The sequence below is a fragment of the Gobio gobio genome (assembly GCF_949357685.1).
Source record: "Gobio gobio genome assembly, chromosome: 21".
NCBI lineage: Eukaryota > Metazoa > Chordata > Actinopteri > Cypriniformes > Gobionidae > Gobio > Gobio gobio.
Genome location: NC_137117.1, coordinates 23,619,894 through 23,639,934, shown reverse-complemented (window position 1 = coordinate 23,639,934; position 20,041 = coordinate 23,619,894). Strand labels below are relative to the sequence as shown.

At 37.2% G+C, this 20,041-nt stretch overlaps 1 protein-coding gene across 3 annotated transcripts in view; it reads right to left on the bottom strand.

The window, feature by feature from the left end:
• Positions 1–1,084: 1,084 nt before the first annotated feature.
• Positions 1,085–20,041, bottom strand: part of ada (adenosine deaminase) — a 41,391-nt gene continuing 22,434 nt past the window's right edge. For all 3 annotated transcript variants that reach the window (XM_079803425.1, XM_079803426.1, XM_079803427.1), the window contains exons 4-11: positions 10,130–10,273; positions 9,886–10,001; positions 8,021–8,145; positions 7,307–7,378; positions 6,869–6,970; positions 3,364–3,431; positions 2,180–2,309; positions 1,085–2,096 (exon numbers count right to left, since the gene is read on the bottom strand). In XM_079803425.1, the coding sequence (XP_079659551.1) occupies positions 1,992–2,096; positions 2,180–2,309; positions 3,364–3,431; positions 6,869–6,970; positions 7,307–7,378; positions 8,021–8,145; positions 9,886–10,001; positions 10,130–10,273 (862 nt within the window). In that variant the 3' untranslated portion in view covers positions 1,085–1,991. The remainder of the gene's footprint in view (positions 2,097–2,179; positions 2,310–3,363; positions 3,432–6,868; positions 6,971–7,306; positions 7,379–8,020; positions 8,146–9,885; positions 10,002–10,129; positions 10,274–20,041) is intronic.

Here is a 20,041-nt window from a genome sequence, read left to right as displayed (position 1 = left end):
GGTGACATTTCACTAGTGAAAATACAATTACTGATATCAACAATTAGAATTTTTACTAGTGGAAATTAAATTATTGATATCAAAAATTAGCATTTTAACTAGTGAAAATTGAATTGTTGATATCAAGAATTAATGTTGTTACTAGTGGAAATGTCATTTCTGATATCAAAAATTGTCATTGTTGCTAGTGTAAATCTAATTCCTGAGATCAAGAATTTACTTTTTAACTAGTGAAAATTGAATTGTTGATATCACAAATACATATCCTGCGATTGATTAAAAGTTAAAACGGCTTGCCTATTTGCCATTCCCTGAGTATAAATTGTTGATATCAAGAATAATATTTTTTACTAGTTGAAATTTAATTCTTGATATCAACAATTTGATTTCTGCGAGTGATGATGTCATTGTTGATATCAATAATTAACATTTTTACTAGTGAAAATGTAATTCCTGATATCAAAAATTGCCATTGTTACTAGTCGAAATCTAATTTCTGATATCAAGAATTAACTTTGTTGATATCACAAATACATATCCTGCGATAGATTAAAAGTTAAAACGGCTTGCCATATACCCATAGCTTACCTTGTGGCTGATGTCTGTTCTAAACAAGTCGGAGTTGGCCGGGTTTTGAATTGAAGATGTTGATAATATCACTTATCAGTTATCACTTTCAAACGACAAAAGTGTAATGGTCTCCAGTCATCTTTGTCAAGACGTGTTTCTTTCTTAAATGTGTCATAACTGACAGTTTAGCCATTTTTTTAATGACAAAAACGGCGCTGCTAGTTGGATTCGAATCGGATATTGCCGCGAAGAAGAAACATAACATTACTACTGGCGTGACGTAACTGAAGAGACGAATTAGCATATTTGTTTTATTAATATTAGAATAGAGTTCTAATGCATGACAAAATAAATAATATTTAAAATAATTATTGAAGAATTGTTAAACGTTAGAAAATATTATTATTAAAATATATATATTTCCCTGAATCTGACAGGATGGGCAAGTTGTCAATGTGGGCGGGGCGGGCCCACTCGTATCTACGCTACACCAAGGTCAAGAATCACAACCATTCAAATGCAAAATTATTTGTATTGATAGTTTATACAGTGACAGCTCTCAGTCCCTTCCTTTCCACAGTAATATAGTCCTAATGTGTCACCTATGCAGTTCACATTATACAACAGAAAGTGTAAAAACGTCCACACATACTTATCACTTGGCTGATAAACTCCAAACCTGAGTTCTATTAATCGTCTTTTGGTAAATGCCCTCTGGTGTTAGAACAAAGCAATGACAAAATTGACCCCAAAAAAAGGGTTTTGCACAGCATTTCATCAAACCCGGTAACCTCTAATAATAACTGTAATATTAATAGTCATTTTAAACTGTTACCCAAAGGTTTGTATAATGCACAGGCTATATAATATACATCAGATAAGCACCATACATAAGATCATATTCTGGTTGAATGTTTTGGAGTTGTTCTTTCTTTACGTTGTAAAATACAGCTGAGGTACTAAATTAATTTTATTCACATAGCAACTTTCATACATGGCATACAGCTTAAAAACATTATGCTCATATTCTGTGCGTATACTGCGAAAAGCACATAGTATAGTGGTTTATATTTGAGTAAATATAAAATAAGACCAATATTTCATGTTTAGGCTACAGATATTACAACACCTGAGGAAAAATGTAGATGAAAAGTGCTAATTATGCTACCAGTGGTTAATGAAATACAAATAAATGTTACACGTGTCATTTACTGTATATGAACGGCACGTCTAAAGTTAAATCTTTGATGGAGGGTTGTATTTAAGGTCTTTTATTTCATATTTTTTTGTGTAAATATTACATTGAGCAATATGTATGAGTTCTCCTGGTTTCAAGGAATCAGGACCCACGTTCACTTGTGAAAAGGCAAATGTCCTGAAAGGCTCTGTTCACTGTATAGTTGTTTACAGCAGTGCTGCGCTCAAAAGCTGGTGCTTTGCTGCATGCCATAGGCCTTGTAGATTTGATTAAGAAGCTCCTTTTTCTCATTCGCAGGAAGGAAGCAGGACTTAGCTGCATTTATATTCTGTGGGAAGGAAAATTAAAAATAATTTTCACCATGATATGGGCATCTTGGACTCCATTGGAGAGTCTGTTAAATTGTCTCACCAGTCTCTTGAATTCTTCTTCAGTGAAGTCCATGTATTTCTGCACCACCTGGTAGTCTGAGTTCAAGGTGGAGTCAAAGATGGTAGGATCATCTGTGTTTAAGGAGTAGTTAGCCTTGTCCTTCTTGAATCTGAAACGCACAACATGGCTTTCCATTCACACTTGAACTAGATAAACCTGGGTCATTCTAAACCCCGGGTAAACAATCCTGGGTTATATTATGTTTTTTCACTCTGCGCTTAAGCCTGCTATCGTTCTAAACTCTAAAACCTCTTTAACCCCGGGTAAAGGAATGTTTCACACTTGTAATTTAGATGAGAGGCTATGAAACCCTGCTCTGGTGAGAAACGATGGAGTGTTAGAATGTCACGGCTAGACAATTCGCTACGGGCAGCCACAGAAATGTAGTTTCGGCGTTTGAGGGGATAATTGTCATGTTGTATGTGCGTTCATATTTCAGTTGAACTGCACCAGAGTTTGTTTGGAAGCGGACCGAGGCCCATCTTTTCAGGGGTCTCTGTCCACTTGTTTGGTGCGCACTATAAACAGCACTAACAGAGCAATCGCACCAGAGTTTGTTTTAATCGAAAGCTGCCAAGTGTGAACACACCCTAAATTGTGAAACATTTCTTTACCCGGGGTTAAAAGCAGGGTTTAGAACGAAGATAACCCATGGTTAAGTACAGTGAGAAAAGCCCTAACGTGAGTTGCCCAATTTACAAGAATTTCTGTCAATTATGAAACATACACAGTGATAGGCCTACTTTATTTTATCCTTCGGGAACGGAAAACATGAAAATTCACACCACACAGACAAACGCTAACAAACATGTTTGTTGGACCCTGTCGGCGTCTGTTGCCGTCGGTCGGGGTTTGTTTTCCCCTGACTGAACATGTTCAGTCAGTGTTTGTTGTTGGGGCATTGTGAACATGACCGTTATTTTTCATCAAATTCTAAATCCTACAGCCAACTAGTTTGTTGGCATTCATCTGTGTGGTGTGAATTGGCCTAAACGCAACAGAAATGAAGTCAGACCAAGTGGGAGTTTGCTAAAACAGCTAAAATAGCTTTCTGGCTATTTGTTGACATCTAATATCCCAAATGGCCTAACTAACTGATAATGGAAAAGTTGAATAACATGCACCAATAAATCGTTCAGTGAAGTAAATGAACATGTTCTCACGTGATGAGAGGATGTTTAGTGAAGTCTGGGTCACAGGCTCCTGTCAGTCTGCTAGAGACAGGGCACATCTAAAACAAGACACACAAGCACTATCAAGATCACAGTCATGTTGTGTACGTTGTTAACCTCCTTTAAACATCTCGTAAATACTCCGGTAAAAATATAAACATTAGTACACTGAGAGACTGTACAGTGACACGTGTATAAACACTGATGTTTACTAAACTGTCCACCAGAGGGCAGTATGAGTTTACATTCCAGGAAATCCTCCACTTAGTTTCTCAGTTTCTGTCTGAAGCTCCATCAATGCAACTTTTATGTGTCTCTCGTATCTAAGACACACCTCATTCAGGCCATGGAGCACACAGCTAATGACATAACAAGCTGTTGCATAAGAAAGATATCAGGGTAAATGGCCATAATGTATGCAATAAGGTCTGGTTATCGGTGTCAAATATTTTCAAAGATAACAACCATCAAAATGCGCAATATACAAGACAGAGTGAGTGTGTGTGTGTATATGCATGCATGTGTAATTTAATTAGTTACTTCTAATGTAATTGCATTTAATACTGTATACTATTGAACAATTCTATATAATAGTGGATTTAACATCAAAATTTAACGTCTAATGATAAAAATGTATGTTTTTAATGTAATTTTTCCTTTAAAATACTTTGGACAGTTCAAGAATAATGAATGCAATTGTAGATTATTTATTTGAAAGAGCAGTTTGATGTGTTTATCCGAGGCTGATATAAGATTTAGGAATAGATTTATATTTACACTACTGTTTAAATTCATCTGGTAAGATTTTTTAAATGTTTTTGATAGAATTCTCCTTTGCTCACCAAGGCTGCATTTATTTGATCAAAAGTACAGTAAAAATACAGTAAAACAATAATATTGTGAAATATTACAATTTAATATAATTGCTTACTATTTATTTTTTCTTGTTATGGCAAAGCTGAATTTTCAGCATCATTATTCCAGTCTTCAGTGTCACATGATCCTTCAGAAATTATTCTAAGAATGATTATTCTGCTGATTTGGTGCTCAAGAAACATTTCTCATCATTATTATTGTTGAAAACATTTGTGTTGCGTAACCTCATAACTGTCACCCCTCTTTTTGAGAATAGACGTTGAAAAACACACTCCAAAGTTAAATGGTTGTAATTCAAGAATGCTTTGGAATATAGACTTATGTTTGGTCTTGTTTTAAAGAAAAGCAAATGAAAGTATGAAAAGTTATGGAAGATTAAATGTACTGTAAATCAAATGCACTGTACTCAATTTTTTATATAAAATATATATATATTACAAAATAATTATTACTATAAAATCAAAGCCATATATCTAACCAAGTTGTGTTCCAAATTTGAAGTCGAAATCACAAAAATGTAGTTCCTGTGAGATTGTTTTGGGCGCTTTACCAAAAATAGCCACCAGGAGTCACCCACATTCCATAGATTTTTTTTTGATGCATTCTCTTGTAACACAATAGTTGCCAAATATGAAACCTTGAGACTCAGACCTTTCCGACGATGTGTTTTGTCAAGTTTAGAAAAGGTTTTGATTTATAAAGTAGTTCAAATAAATTTTGTAATATGAAACCTGACACCGCGCACACAGTGAGGAGCCACGTGAAAGAATAGAATTTAAAGTACAGTTTCCATGGTAACGCAATGTCCAATTTCAAAAAGAGCCCCAAGCGTCCCGCTAGCAGGGCGGTGACAGTTATTTTGTGGAAACCATGATACATTTTTCTTTAGGAGTCTTTGGTCAAAGCACTCACCGCACTCTCCCAGCTAATTAGGGGTTAGGACCTATGTTTCAGTAGATGAAAATGCAAAAAAGGTCTGCACTCTAAAAATAGTTTTATTGGGTTCAAGTAGGAGATAAAAACAGTGCAAACGTGGCTTTCTGCCTTTGTCAGTTTATGATACTTTGGTATATAGAATATTCAAAAGAACAGTATGTATTTAAAATAGAAATCATTTGTAAGATTATAAATGTTTTTACTGTCACTTTTGATCAATTTAAAGTGTCCCTATTATGCTATTTTAAAGTTTTTTCTAATTTAGTTTTTGAGGTCTCCAACAACTGGTTTACATGCATCAAAGGTCACAAAATGCATGGTTTCCTTTTCTCATAATATACATTGCACATCACCAGAGTGTTCAATGATTCTCAAACGACTCGATGGATGAATCAGTCTTTCAAAATCCCTCCTTTCCGCGAGCCTACTCTGCTCTTATTGGTCAGATGGCCCAGTCTGTTGTGACTGGTCTACCGTGTACAGCGCGTATTTCGGAAGCTAAACGCCCATTACCATAACTGAACTCCAGCTCCGTCCGGAGGTTTCCTAAAGCTCAGCGATTGTACAAGACCGTAACGATGACGCCGATTTTACACCAACAACAGCGCGAGTCCAAATCGATGACGAAACATTGGAAGAACTACTGTAGTTATTAAAACCCAAACCTTGAGCAGGACGTTTCTCAGTGATGCTACTCAGTTTGATGTACATTATGAGATGTTTCAACTGTAATTCCTCACATCAGCATTAACAAGTGTGCGTCCATCAACACACCTGTGTGTGTGTGTGTGTGTTTCTAATGTATTGCGCTGCACATGTGGGAACTTTATCAATAATAGCGCAGATGTTAGCCGAGCACTAACATGAATGACTGATGTAACATTAAAGTTTGCAAAACAAACCTTGCTCTATCCTTTATCTTTACTCACAGTAGTAAGAATGACAGACAATCTGTATTAATAGACACAGTTTTAGGCAATACTGCAGCCCACAGGTGATTTACAGTAGTATTTCAGTAAGACGGTGATAACGTGAGTTAGCCGGTTAACCAGAGACCTACACAATATCAAACACAATAAACTCATTGTAGAGCACAGCATCTTCTCTACATGATGCAGTAACCACAGAAATCAGCTGCAGTGTTTGAGGGGGTTCAAGGTTTTCCTGGTGTCTGCGCCCGCAATAAGTGGATGGGCAATATGCTAATGTTTCGTCTTGACGTCACAACGAAACGGCTTGCGATTCATTTGAAAAACGATTGGCTCAGAGTTGACTTTTGAGAGACAATAACTTTATATACGGTGCACTTTCAGATTTAAAACTGCAGGATGTTTTCATTCACTTAAAACTGTTACACACTACATGATAGGGAATTTTCAAAAATCCATAATAGGGGCTCTTTAAAGCATCCTTGCTGAATAAAAGTATTTATTTCTCATCGTGAAATTAGTTCAGAGAAAAGCTTTATCATCATTGTTTGCAAGTGCTACTTTGTTATTGGGCCATTATTGTATATGAGCACTTTGACCAAGACTGGAGTCCAGTGCAACATGCAGATCTATATGACGCATTGTAAAGTCATGCACAATAATGGCATTTTTATCAGACTAATGAGGTAAATTTATGTGGGTGTGTATCTCAAAGTGATTTCTGGAACTGTCGGAAAGCTGCCATCTACTCTTACCTCAAAATGCATGTTTTGTTTGAGCAGTTTTTTGTACAGCTCTTCACACTCAATCGTGTGGTATCCATGTCCAATCCGTTCTGCTTTTAGAACTTCCACAGCCTGCAAAGGGAATTCACATTATGGGAAGGGTTGGCAAATATATTCAGAAACAAGGGCATTTTTTGTAGTGTGACATTTCGAAAAATGAGCTGAGCAGTTGTGCTGTTTTCTAAAATATCTGCAATATGATTTAGTACTTGGAAAGGAAATTCCTCACAGAATCGCTCTAAAGCTGATCATTAAAAACAGACTCAGCATTGTTACACAATTTTTCATCTGTGTATCAGGAAGCAGATGGACAAACATTATGTTTCTGTGAGAAGCACATTTTGTGTGGTTAGCGTGTTCTTGCTGAATTCATTATTGTAAATGCTGAGCAAAAAAGGAAAATTGTACCTCCTTGACCACACTGGCCGGTCCCACTTCTCCTGCATGCACTGTTCTGTGCACTTCACTTCTGACTGCTTCCTGTCAAAAACAAAACTCAGTAAACCCACAGCTAGAACAGCTAGTTTTTCTGCAGATGAGGAAAAAAACTGCATGTAATATCCGAACACAGCACTGCAACATCTGTAGTATGTACTGTTTTATGCTTGTTTCATTAAACTCAAGATATGGCTTTCAAACACTGTTTTTGTAATCTCCAGTTTAGATCATGTGGTTTGACTGGTTTCCTGAACCTCTCAGCTGCAGCTCTTAGCACGCTAATGGTACAAACAGATGTCTCCATGTCTGTTGTATAAATGATGGATTACTGGAGTTTCCAAATCAACAAAGTACAGTTAAATCTCTTCAAGTTTTAAATACATCAACTAATCAAATAGTTTTACAATGAAGTAAAGTCCTTCAAATAGCCAAAAGTATTACCTTTTTTTTCAGGGAAGTCAAGGAAAAGAAGACCTTGACAAAACTATTTGTTGATAAGACATACGATTATCATCTATGTCCTTTCAAATTCAGCGAATCCTGTGCAGGCAGTTGTATAACAGGACTAATAAAGATGAGTTGTACTCTCTTTAGATTATCTACTGAGAAAACTGCAGCAGTGACATGGTTTTCCATGCTGGAAACGGTTTGCAAATGCAGATTATATGAAGTATGTGTTCTTACCTCAAATGCTCTCCTGTGTTCTGGGTACGCCTTACAATTCAAGGATTCATCTCCTGCTAGGTCTATTGCCACAACTCCATCTTTACTATACTTCTTACACAGCTCGACCACGTCCATAGACCAATCTACAGCGACAATAAGCAATAGATTATATTTAAACCATTAAGGATTAAGTCATTGTTTTGGGTGCATGTACAGCTCTGGAAAAAATGTGTGTGTGTGTGTGTATGTATGTGTATATATATATATATATATATATATATATATATATATATATGTATGTATGTATGTATGTATGTATGTATGTATGTATGTATGTATGTATGTATGTATGTATGTATGTATGTATGTATGTATGTATGTATGTATGTATGTATGTATGTATGTATGTATGTATGTATGTATGTATGTATGTATGTATGTATGTATGTATGTATGTATGTATGTATGTATGTATGTATGTATGTATGTATGTATGTATGTATGTATGTATGTATGTATGTATGTATGTATGTATGTATGTATGTATGTATGTATGTATGTATGTATGTATGTATGTATGTATGTATGTATGTATGTATGTATGTATGTATGTATGTATGTATGTATGTATGTATGTATGTATGTATGTATATGTATATATATATGTATATATATGTATGTATTGTATTATGCTTTGTTAAAATTATTTGCTTTTCTCAAAATTAATTAATCTGAAACTTTCGAATCGGTGATTTATTACTTACTTTTATACTACTGTTCAAAAGTCTGAGGTGAGTTTTAAAATAAATGAATAAATTAAGCTACTTTTATTCAGGAAGGATGCATTAAATTGATCAAAAGTGACAGAAAAGACATTTATAATGTTACAAAAAAATCGATTTCAAATAAATGCTCTTCTTTTCAACTTTCCATTTATCAAAGGATCCTGAAAAATCATGGTTTACAAAAAAAATATTAAGCAGCAAAACTTTTTTTAAATATTGATGATAATAATAATAAAAGTTTCTTAAGCACCATGTCAGCATATTAAGCACCGTTCACACCAAGAGTGATAACTATAACAATATCTGTATTAGCGTTCACACCAGCAGACAATACCGCTCTGTTTATTATACGCGTGCGCTGTACACTTTAAATGCTCAAGCTCTTAAATCAGAATTGATTCTGATTGGCTGTCAATCGTCCTGAAAGTGTTTCTAACGGTATCGTTTCTCTGTGCCGTTATTGTTGTGGTCTGAACTCTGCTATTCTTTAATATTTAGAACGATTTTAGCATCGATTTTTATCATCATAGTTATCGTCCTTGGTGTGATTGGGGCTTTAGAATGATTTCTAAATGATTGTAAATGCTACTGAAAATTCAGAATTGCTATCACAGGGGAAAAAGTACATTTTAAAATATATTTAAATAGAAAACAGCTATTTTAAATTGTAAAAATGTTTCACAATATTACTGTAGTTTGGATCAAATAAACGCAGCCATGGTGAGCAAAAGAGACTTCTTTCAAAAACATTAAAAGATCTTGCCAACCCCAAACATTTGAATGGTATTGTACCTGACAATTCAGTTGTTTCAAGGGTTACTTGAATTTATTTACAAAACACATGAATCACCAAGTCTTCCAAATTCGCTACCAATTCGCATTGCCAAACAGCTCATCCTGATCTGAGCTAAAATCTGAGCTAATCTGCTGGAGGAAGGTTCGGCCAGTGGTGTGATGATTAAACACAATTGGTCATGAGTCATGACAGAGAGCGACTGTGGATTAATGGGTTTTTAATGAAGGATGACAGTGAGGCGTGTCTTCTCAAACACACAGCACACTGGGTGGGGGTGGGTGAGGTAGAGGTGAGTGCATTACTTGGCATGTGACGCATGCAGCACAGAATGGACCTGGCTTTGATGTTAAAGGCCTTCTCTCCCTCCTTAAATCCCTGGTTCACCAGGTCCACCACATCATCTGGAGTGATGTCTCCTCTGGGAGGAAGAGAGAGAACAAAGCCAAGAACAGTGTTATTGTGCAAGAGAAAATGTGAACCAGCAGTACTGTAACATATGAACAATAAGCAAAACACGCTATAAAACAGCAAATATGGTACACATACGGTTTTTGGTCCCATGGTATAGGATTCACTCCCTTGTTGGCCAGTAGATGAGGGCTGTATCTGGCTTCAACGTAGATCACTCCCTCTTTGGCCTTTGTCTCCACAAACTCATAAGCTATTCTCTTGATGGCCTCTCTGTCCCCTCTGCACAGAATAGATAAGACACCATGACAAACCCACCCTCTATATGCCCGAATAGGCCTCGTGTTAGAAACTACTACTGAATTAACAAATTGGTATGTGTATATATATATATATATATATATATATATTATAATATATATATATATATATATATTATAATATATATATATATATATATATATATATATTATAATATATATATATATATTTATATATATATATATATATATATATTATAATATATATATATATATATATATATATATATATATATATATATATATATATATATATATATATATATATATATATATATATATATATATATATATATATATATATATATATATATATATATATATATATATATTTATATATATATATATATATATATATATATATATTTATATATATATATATATATATATATTTATATATATATATATATTTATATATATATATATATATATATATATATATATTTATATATATATATATATTATAATATATATATATATATATATATATATATATATATATATATATATATATATATATATATATATATATATATATATATATATATATATATATATATATATATATATATATATATATATATATATATATATATATATATATATATATATATATATATATATATATATATATATTTTACCGGTACACAGACAATCTTTTTGCTTGTATTTCAGAGAAATGTATGTCACTGCTTCCTTAGAGTAGCTTATGTTTTTGGTTTGGTTTTTGATAAGAGCACCTGCTAAATGTAAAGGTAATGAGGTCATTGGATGGAAAGACACATACATACATGATTTATCTGGTTCTTCTGCTTATAAACTCTAGTATTGTGAATATGTGTAATTTGACTGAAGGGTTAAGAGAACCAGGGGTTTAACTGTCACAGTGTCTCTTTTAATTATGTTTGTTTTTATTTATTGTTGGAATATAACACTATACCGTTCAAAAGTTTGGGGCGGCAAGGTGTTTTTGTTGTTCTTATGCTTAACAAGGCTGCATTTATTTAATCAAACACCAATATTGTGAATCATTATTACCATTTAAAATGACTCTTTTCTATTTGAATATATTTTAATTTATTCCTGTGATGGCAAAGCTGAATTTTCAGCATCATTACTCCAGTCTTAAGTGTCACATGATCCTTCAGAAATCATTCTAATATGCTGATTTGCTGCTCAAAAAACTTTCTTGATTATTAATATTATTGTTGAAAACGGTTGTGCTGCTTAATATTTTTTGTGGAAACTGTGATACATTTTTAATTAAATTAATATAAAGTTCAAAAGAACAGCATTTATTTAAATTAGAAATATTTTGTAACATTATAAATGTCTTTACTGTCACTTTTAAACAATTAAATGCATCCTTGCTGAATACAAATGTAATTTATTTACAAAGTCTTAACCATAAGTCTAAGTATTACTGACCCCAAACTTTTGCACTGTCATTTTTTTTAGTAGTCAAAACTGCCCCATATTGAAACCTCATCCAGGTTGAAGTATAAATAATCCTTATGGTCTAAATGTTTTTTTTTCTTTGACAAAGATAACACATGCTTTAAAGAGATGTTATATTAGAAAAGGCTGAACTGACTGAATGAACCAAATGTTTGAAATGTTTAAATTACACACTCATAAAAAGAAACCTTCTTTATTGCATAACCATGTTCCAATGTTCATTTGTTGTTGAACTCCCACAACCGCAAGATAGCAAAGGCCATAATTATTTTTACAACTCATTAACACTTGCAGTATGATTTTTATTTTTTATCAGCTCACTGGCACGGTTATTTTTTTGACTTCCCTCTCACCAAGTTATATTATGCTTGAAAGTACTAAATGAAAAGGGCCATTTGATTGCAGCAACAAAGCATGGTTCCAGTTTACACCACATGACATGCATTGAGCCTGTCTAGTGGGTGCCAAAACAGCCAGTGAGTTCCCCATTTTGTTGTAGGGGAGGAGCATACTGTAAACAAGGCCCTTTTAAAGCTTCCATGGACTAGAGGTCCCTTTTCAATGAAGCTTGTCAGCTGCCGGCCTACAAAACTGCCAGCGGAACTGCTCTCTCATGTTCGTGAATCTGAGTACAAATAAGTAGAAAATGCCACATTATCTGACTTTTGATGAGAGGATTGTGTGCCAGGACAACAGAAAAGCCTATGCAAAGGTTATATGTCCGTTGCTATAGTGACACGTGGGGAGTGTGACATGAGCTGCATGCAAAGATGTATGCTGGACATCAGAAAGGATACTATGCCCTTGAGGGTGTATCCACCACCAGACTCACTCACTTACTTATGAACCACTTAAGCGATGGTTCAGATTTTTGTCAGTAATTGAGTTAACATCCATGGAATTCATTATTTACTTCCCTGTGCTGAAGGACTCAACAGTATATGAAGCCCTTGAATCGTTTGATACACAAGGAACCACATTTTTCCTGATCTTAAGAGAGTAACATAATATACTACAATAAAATCATAGTGTAACTTTAAACTCCTCCACAGTCACAAAAAAAGCATTTATAGAACTGCAAAATTAACTCGGCCCGAACACACAATTACTCAAATATAGCCGTTGTTGGTGCAAAATCTTCAGGGGGAAAAAATTCATATAATTTCATAAAATCGTTGGAAAAACATTATCACATATTAATGTTCCTGCTCTCCATACAATTTTAATAATAATTCCATCCCATGAAAAATCTAAGCCCACCGGCAACTATAGTTGCCGCAGTGTATAGTTGTCATTTTCCTTTTGTAAGTATTTTTCTAGATGGTATCCATGTTTTATATCTCAATGACACGCAAGAAAAAGAGGGAAAAAAAGGTATTAATTTCCCTCCTTTCACATGAGACTGCCAACTTCCTACCCCTACTTCCAGGAAGCATAGCGAATGCAAACCCTGCCAAAGAAAGGTTATTTTGAAGTTACTAATAAGTATTTTTTTGTTGACATATATATATATATATATATATTAGGGCTGTCAAAAGATTAATCGCATCCAAAATAAAAGTTTGTGTTTACATAATATATGTGTGTGTACTCTGTTAATTATTATTTATATATAAATACACACACATTCATGTATATATTTAAGAAATATTTGCATGTATATACTGTATATACATTTATATAATCTATACTATATATAAATGTTTTATATATAAAAATAATATTTTTTTCTTAAATATATACATGCTTGTGTGTGTATTTATATATAAATAATAATTAACAGAGTACACACACATTTATTATGTAAACACAAACTTTTATTTTGGATGCGATTAATCTTTTGACAGCCCTAATATATATATACAGTATATATCTACATAATCGTGAAGGTCTCTAGAATCATCCACACAAAACAATTCTTACAACAGATCTATAGTTTTTTGTACACTTAGTCAAAAATCCAAGCTGTGCAAATTACTTGTAAGTACATATAATGGGGAAATGGGGTATACTGTGTTAACAGGTTAATAAATCAAGATTTATGGTCTTTTTTTAGTGCTTTTTGCTTTCATAATATCCCACCTAAAACATTAACCCTTTAACTGACATCTCTACTGTACAGTAGACCTTAATTTGATTGGGAAAAATATAATATTTTATGATATTATCTCTTGTAAGGGCCAAAATATTGAGGACCCTTCATCCAGTTTGGATGCGTTTCATTCTAATCGGTCAAGGACCCTAATTCTTTTTATGACTAGTAGCTTACGATTCCATTATAATTTGGAAATTCAGACAAGTAATGAGTTTACATTTACATTATTATATGAAATCACTTACTACAGTCAGCCATTGAATACTATGAGACTGATTGATTGATTGATTGATTGATTGATTGATTGATTGATTGATTGATTGATTGATTGATTGATTGATTGATTGATTGATTGATTGATTTTTGTTATATTGTTCGGATCTTTTTAAATTCTCAGCCATCCGAATGGGCTAGTGACAGGAAGCACACGTGGCACGACTCGTGTTTGTCATTAGTCTTGTATTTTTGTTTTATTTATACAATTGACCACAGGTCATAAACCTGAAATAAGAAATAAACAGTGTTACAAATATATCCATTGAATATATAATGCAAAATAAACAAACATGAAGTAGTTACAATAAAATAACTAGATCTATTTCTGCTATAAATAAGAATACACTATCATATAATCTCCAATACAGTCTTACACAGCTGCGTTAGAACACCACAGAAACTACATTTCCCATCATGCATAGCAGCGCTCATGCGCAGAGTATAACTATCACACGAGTCGGCAGGTAAGGTGCATTAATCATTATAACACTATAGTTCAATGTTTTACTAAATGAATGCAACTCCATCGCCGACCACACAACCGTCTGCTACATTAGTTTACTTGGTAATTTGTTAATTATCCAGTGTTCAAACATATCGCAAACCGAGAGAACTGAACAGTACACGCGCTAACCTAACTACAAATTAAGTCTCTCAGCACGGACTAAACGCAGCCGATGACGACAAATACACAAGTATGAAACTTTAAACATTCCTAAATTAAAGTACAGCAGACCGTAGCTTATGATAAACTTTTCAAAGGTTCTAAATTCGCTACATACCAACGGGCTGTGTGCTCCTGACGATGGATTGTGAATAATAATAACGCTGTGTTTTTTATGAAGCTTCCAACGCAACTGCGCATGCTGATACCCAAATGACCTCACGCAACAAAATAATCATCATGACGTAAATATAAATTTGGTTAAATAAATCCTACTGTTCTCAATATTTTAAGCAGACTTTTTTATAACCATACATTTTAACAATATATTTTCCTCGTGACCCAAAGAACCGAACACCTCCCACTTGGCCGACTGATGCAAATTCAAGGAGGCCACTACAAAGTATCTTGAGTCTTTCAGTAGACACAACAACTTAAAGTCAAGTTTTGCAGCATACACAGAATTAAGAAAATCCTTTTCAATGTTTACATTTGCTCAAAAGACTCTCTAAGGAGGTAGGCACCACCACCTTTCCTCCTACTGAGTGTAGGTTTGCCCTTGAACCACTCAGCCGCCTCCCAGGGTTACCCACTAACTAAAAAAAATAAACGTCTCTTGGGTACCCAATGGTAAGGACTTTATTCTTTGTGCTGGTCTTCAACAGGAATCAATACGACCAATCTCCGCACATCCCTGCGAAGAACGATAGTAGAAAGTAAAGTAGAATCTTTTGCCTGGGTCCTGGCAACAAGGGAGGCAGGAAGGCCTATACAGGTCGCCACGTCAGCATCTCGGACCACTCCAGACTTGTCCGGATAGGTGACAACGATTCGACCGAGCCGGAACTGTCCTCTCAGGGCATTCTGGTCTGCGATCCAAACCAGATCTCCAACCCGGACACTTCTTTCCACTCTGTGCCATTTATGCCGGATAAACAAGTTCGGTCCCGCTAGTTCACTCCACTTTGACCAGAATTTGTCAACTCCCGCTTGAACAGCCCTCAGCCTACGCCAAGAGTGAGTTTCCAAGTCAACACTTTGCATATCTCCTCTTTGTCCGGTGCGTCCCAGGATGAGGGAATTAGGAGTCAAGTACTCTACTGCATCTTCTTGCTCTTGCGCCTTGGCGTCGATGGGTCGCTCGTTAGTTAGGTTGGCTGCTTGGTAGAGAAGAGTTTGGAACTCCCCCCAGGTGTAGCTACCGGTTGTTCCACCGAGACTATTGAGAGCTCTTTTGACAAGTTTGACAGCTGCCTCGGCCGCTCCATTTCTGTGGGGCGAGTCCGCAGGATGGAAATCCCACTGCCATTCAGTTCCATTTTTTGCTGCTATGTCCTCGACAGCCACCTTCTGTAAGCATGCTAAGTGCTTATGTAGATCTCTCAGAGCAGACTTGGCACCCATGAAATTTGTGCCTCTGTCAGACCATAACTTCCGAGGGTGCCCCCTCAGGGCAGTGAATCTGGAGTAGGCTTGAAGAAAGCTCTCGGCAGACAAGTCGTCAACAAGGTCCGCGTGGATGGCTCTGGAAGCCATACAACAATATACAACTCCCCAAACCTTTTTCTTGGTCCGTTTCTTTACTGCATCTCTGACCTCATAGGGACCGAAAAGGTCCAATGTGGTATACTCAAAAGGGTTTGCTCTGCTCGTACGCTCATGAGGAAGGTCGCTCATTACTTGTTGGCATAGCTTTGCTCTTTGCTTCTTGCAAGTAACGCACTCGTTCATAATCTTCTTGACTATCCTTCGGCCTTCTATGACCCAAGCTTTTCTTCTCGTACGTAGCAGTGTAGCAGCAACACCCTCATGATTGGCCTTGTGAGCTTCTCTAGCCAGCAAAGTCCCCAACCATGACTGGAAAGGAATCAACGGTATTGCTCTACCGTCTTCACTCCAAGATTGTACTCTACCGCCACACAGCAAGAGTCCTGTGTTTTCATCTTTAGTTACAACTAGGCGGTTCAAGGCTGTAGTCTTAAAGTTCAAGCCGTCCTGGGCAGCAAGGGCTAAGTCTTGAAAAGCAACTGTTCTCTCTTCTACAGATAGCTTAGAACTATTTGCCTCCCACTTTGCTGAATTCAAGGCTTGGTTCTTTACTCTTAACCAAGATTCTGCAGCTCGTCGAACCCAAGCGACAGTTCCACATAGTTTTGATAAACTACTGAACCGTTTGGGCTCCACCAGGCGCACAAGAAACACGCCCCAAAGTTTCCTTCTCTGCCTTTCTACTGCTTGAGTTGGACCTTGGTCTTTTGGGAGTGGTTGTAGTATATGAACTCCCACGTTAGCGGCATTATCAGTGCTGCAGGGTTTTGCAACCTTTTGCGATTGAGCTCTGGTTGTTACAGCTGAGAATGCTTTTCTTTGTAACCTTTTTACCTTATCAGCAACTTTGGTCACAATTTCGCTGGCCATCTTCACAGGCCATTCAGCCTCAGGTCTTTTTAGAAATTCGGGGCCTTGTTGCCATTCTGACTCTTCATCGAGCTCTTCAGGAGTTGCTCCCCTAGTGACGATGTCAGAAATGTTGAGATTGCCGTCAACCCACCTCCAGTCATCCACTGGCCCAGCCATCTGTATTTCACCAATTCGGTTGGAGAAGAATGTTTGGTAGCCATAACTATCCTTCTGGATTGCCCCTAAGATAGTTAAGCTATCCACAAAGTGGACCCAGCGTTTGACCTCAAGGCGGCAGTGCTTCTCAAAGTACCTTTTCAACCGGGTTGCGAAGACAGCGCCACATAACTCTGCCTTGATCACGTCCCCTTTCTGGTTGAGAGGAGTAAGTTTGGCTTTCGATTCAACAAACCTCACAACAACTCCTCTTTGCGTTTCCCAGCGGAGATAAAGCACGGCGCCATAGGAAGCCTCACTCCCATCCGAAAACGTGACACCCATAGGTCGGCCCATGGCTCCAAAAGGTGTGAGACTTCTTTCGAACTTTATCTTGCCAAGTCTCACGTACTCTTCAAAGAGTCTAATAGCAGCCTCCCGAATTCTTGGCGACAGTGGGTCATCCCAAGTATCTTTAGTTGGATTACCAATACTTGCTTCTTGGTAGGATTCCCTTACGAGCATTACTCCTTTCTGCTTTGCTGGAGTGCCAAACCCGATAGGGTCGTAGAACCCAGCGACCTGACTTAGAAGTACTCGACGAGTTAAGGGGTTTGGAGTTCCACTTCTTACTTCATTTTCCTTCAAATCAATTCCCGTCCTCATCTTGCCTCGCTTCTTTGAGAAATTGATGGACGTCAACACCCGAAGTTTGTCGGTCTCTGGTTCGTAGCCGACACCCAGCGCTTTACTTTCTTCGTCTCGCATCTGATTTGGCAACACAAGAGTCTTAGGCGCTGACAAAGTTGTCTCACTGTTACTGGAGTTAGCTGCAGTTTCTAACCTCCCACTTTGGCCTGTCAAAATCCACGGTTTTAAGGAGAAGCTTCCAGCCTCCAAGATCTTTTCAACTCCGTTGGTGATCTTTTCCAGTGTTTTGATGTCATTGTGGGATGTTAATATGTCATCGACATAGCTGTCTTCTACCAGAACACGGCGTTCTTCAACCATGGCTGCAAACTGTGGAAGATTAGCAGTCTCCCTCATAGCAACCTGGGCAATGCAGCCAGCAGGTTTGTCCCCAATGTTAACCCTGACGACAGCGAAGGTTTGAATCTCATCCTCTGGGTTGTCTCTCCAGAGGAATCGATGGAGATGAACTTCTGTGTCTTTAAGCCAAACAGAGTTATACATTTTCTTCACGTCGCCTAAGGCGGCGTACAATCCAGTCCTGAATCTTAGAAGGACTCCTCTGATCTGATTGAGGACGTCTGGGCCCTTGTACAAAAGGTCATTCAAACTCACTCCGCGGAACTCTTGGCTGCTGTTCCATACAATTCTTACAGGGGTAGAGGATGAGTGTGGATTTGGTGCGACTAAATGGCTGATGTACCACTTCGGTCCCTTCCAGCTCTCAAGTTCTTCTTGAGTGAGTTTGGTTGCAGCTCCCCTTGAGATCATCTCGTGGATTTGCTCCCTGTACGCAGCCTTCCATTCCGGCTCCCTCTCGAGGCGTTTCTCAGTGTTGAGGAAAGTCGCCTCCACTGCACGTCGGTTGTCTGGCAGTGTCGCAGGATCTCCTTTCCATGGATAAGTTGCGTCCCAGTGAGGAGACTTGCTGTGCTTGTCTGCTTGCACATAGGTGAGGCATTCTTTGATTTTTTCTATTTCTCTTTCCTCTCCTAGTGTCATTTCTTTACCACCAGGGGGACATCTACCGCATTTGCAGCCACCACATTGAGGGTCGCAGGCAGCGCCGACGCTGTCCCACTTGAACCAATCGAAAATGTCTTTGTTGGTGACCAAAGTACTCCTGAGGATTGTTTCTCCATTAACCACTTTAGCTTTGGCAAGTTCGGTTGGGTCAACAAGGACTTCTTTATAAGCCTTCGAAGCTGATCTCATAGAACGTGCAAAATGAGTTTCGGACCTGTGCACCGCTAAATCTACTTTCTCGAACAGGTCAGGATGAGCTCCTCCGACCGTTATTCCCAGAGGGCCGTCCCAGAGGACGAGGTCTCCTTCCACTTTGATTGGCTGTGGGACCAGGCGACCTTCCCTATGACTTATTAGTAGGTCGATCTTCTCTGGACGGACCAAGTCATGTGCGGCGATGTTAGGAAAGAATTTCAGTAGTTGCTGTGGCGTGACTGCTTGGTTCACTTTTGCTATGTTCTCCAGGCCGTAACATAGGAGCTTGTGCTCCGCCACTGTACCCTTCTGTGTTTTTACTCTTAGTCTCAGAGTATACCTTTTGGTAGCAACTATCTTCTCCATTCCTCCAACTCCTTGCACAATCAGCTTGATGTTTTCGCCTTTCAGCTTAAGACGCTCAGCGGCTTCATTTGAGATATAATTGGTATCTGAAGCAAGATCGATCAGTGTACCGATTAGCTGGCCCGAGTTAGTCGTCACGGAGAGTAGCATCATTACTACGGGGTACTCTATTGGCTCACTGTCTGAACTAGTGCACACTGTTGTTGAAATCTTATTTGAGAAAGCTTCTTTGACCTCTGCTTTTAGCTCTGGAGAGAGCTTGGCAAGAACCTCCTCCTGTCTCTCTGTCAAACCAAGTCTCTTTTTCTCTACTCTCACTTTACATTGCTCTTCATTCTTTTTATCGTTCTTTTTCGTCTGTGGCAACGGGCAGAGTAAGTAGTTGTGGTCTGAGGACCCTCCTT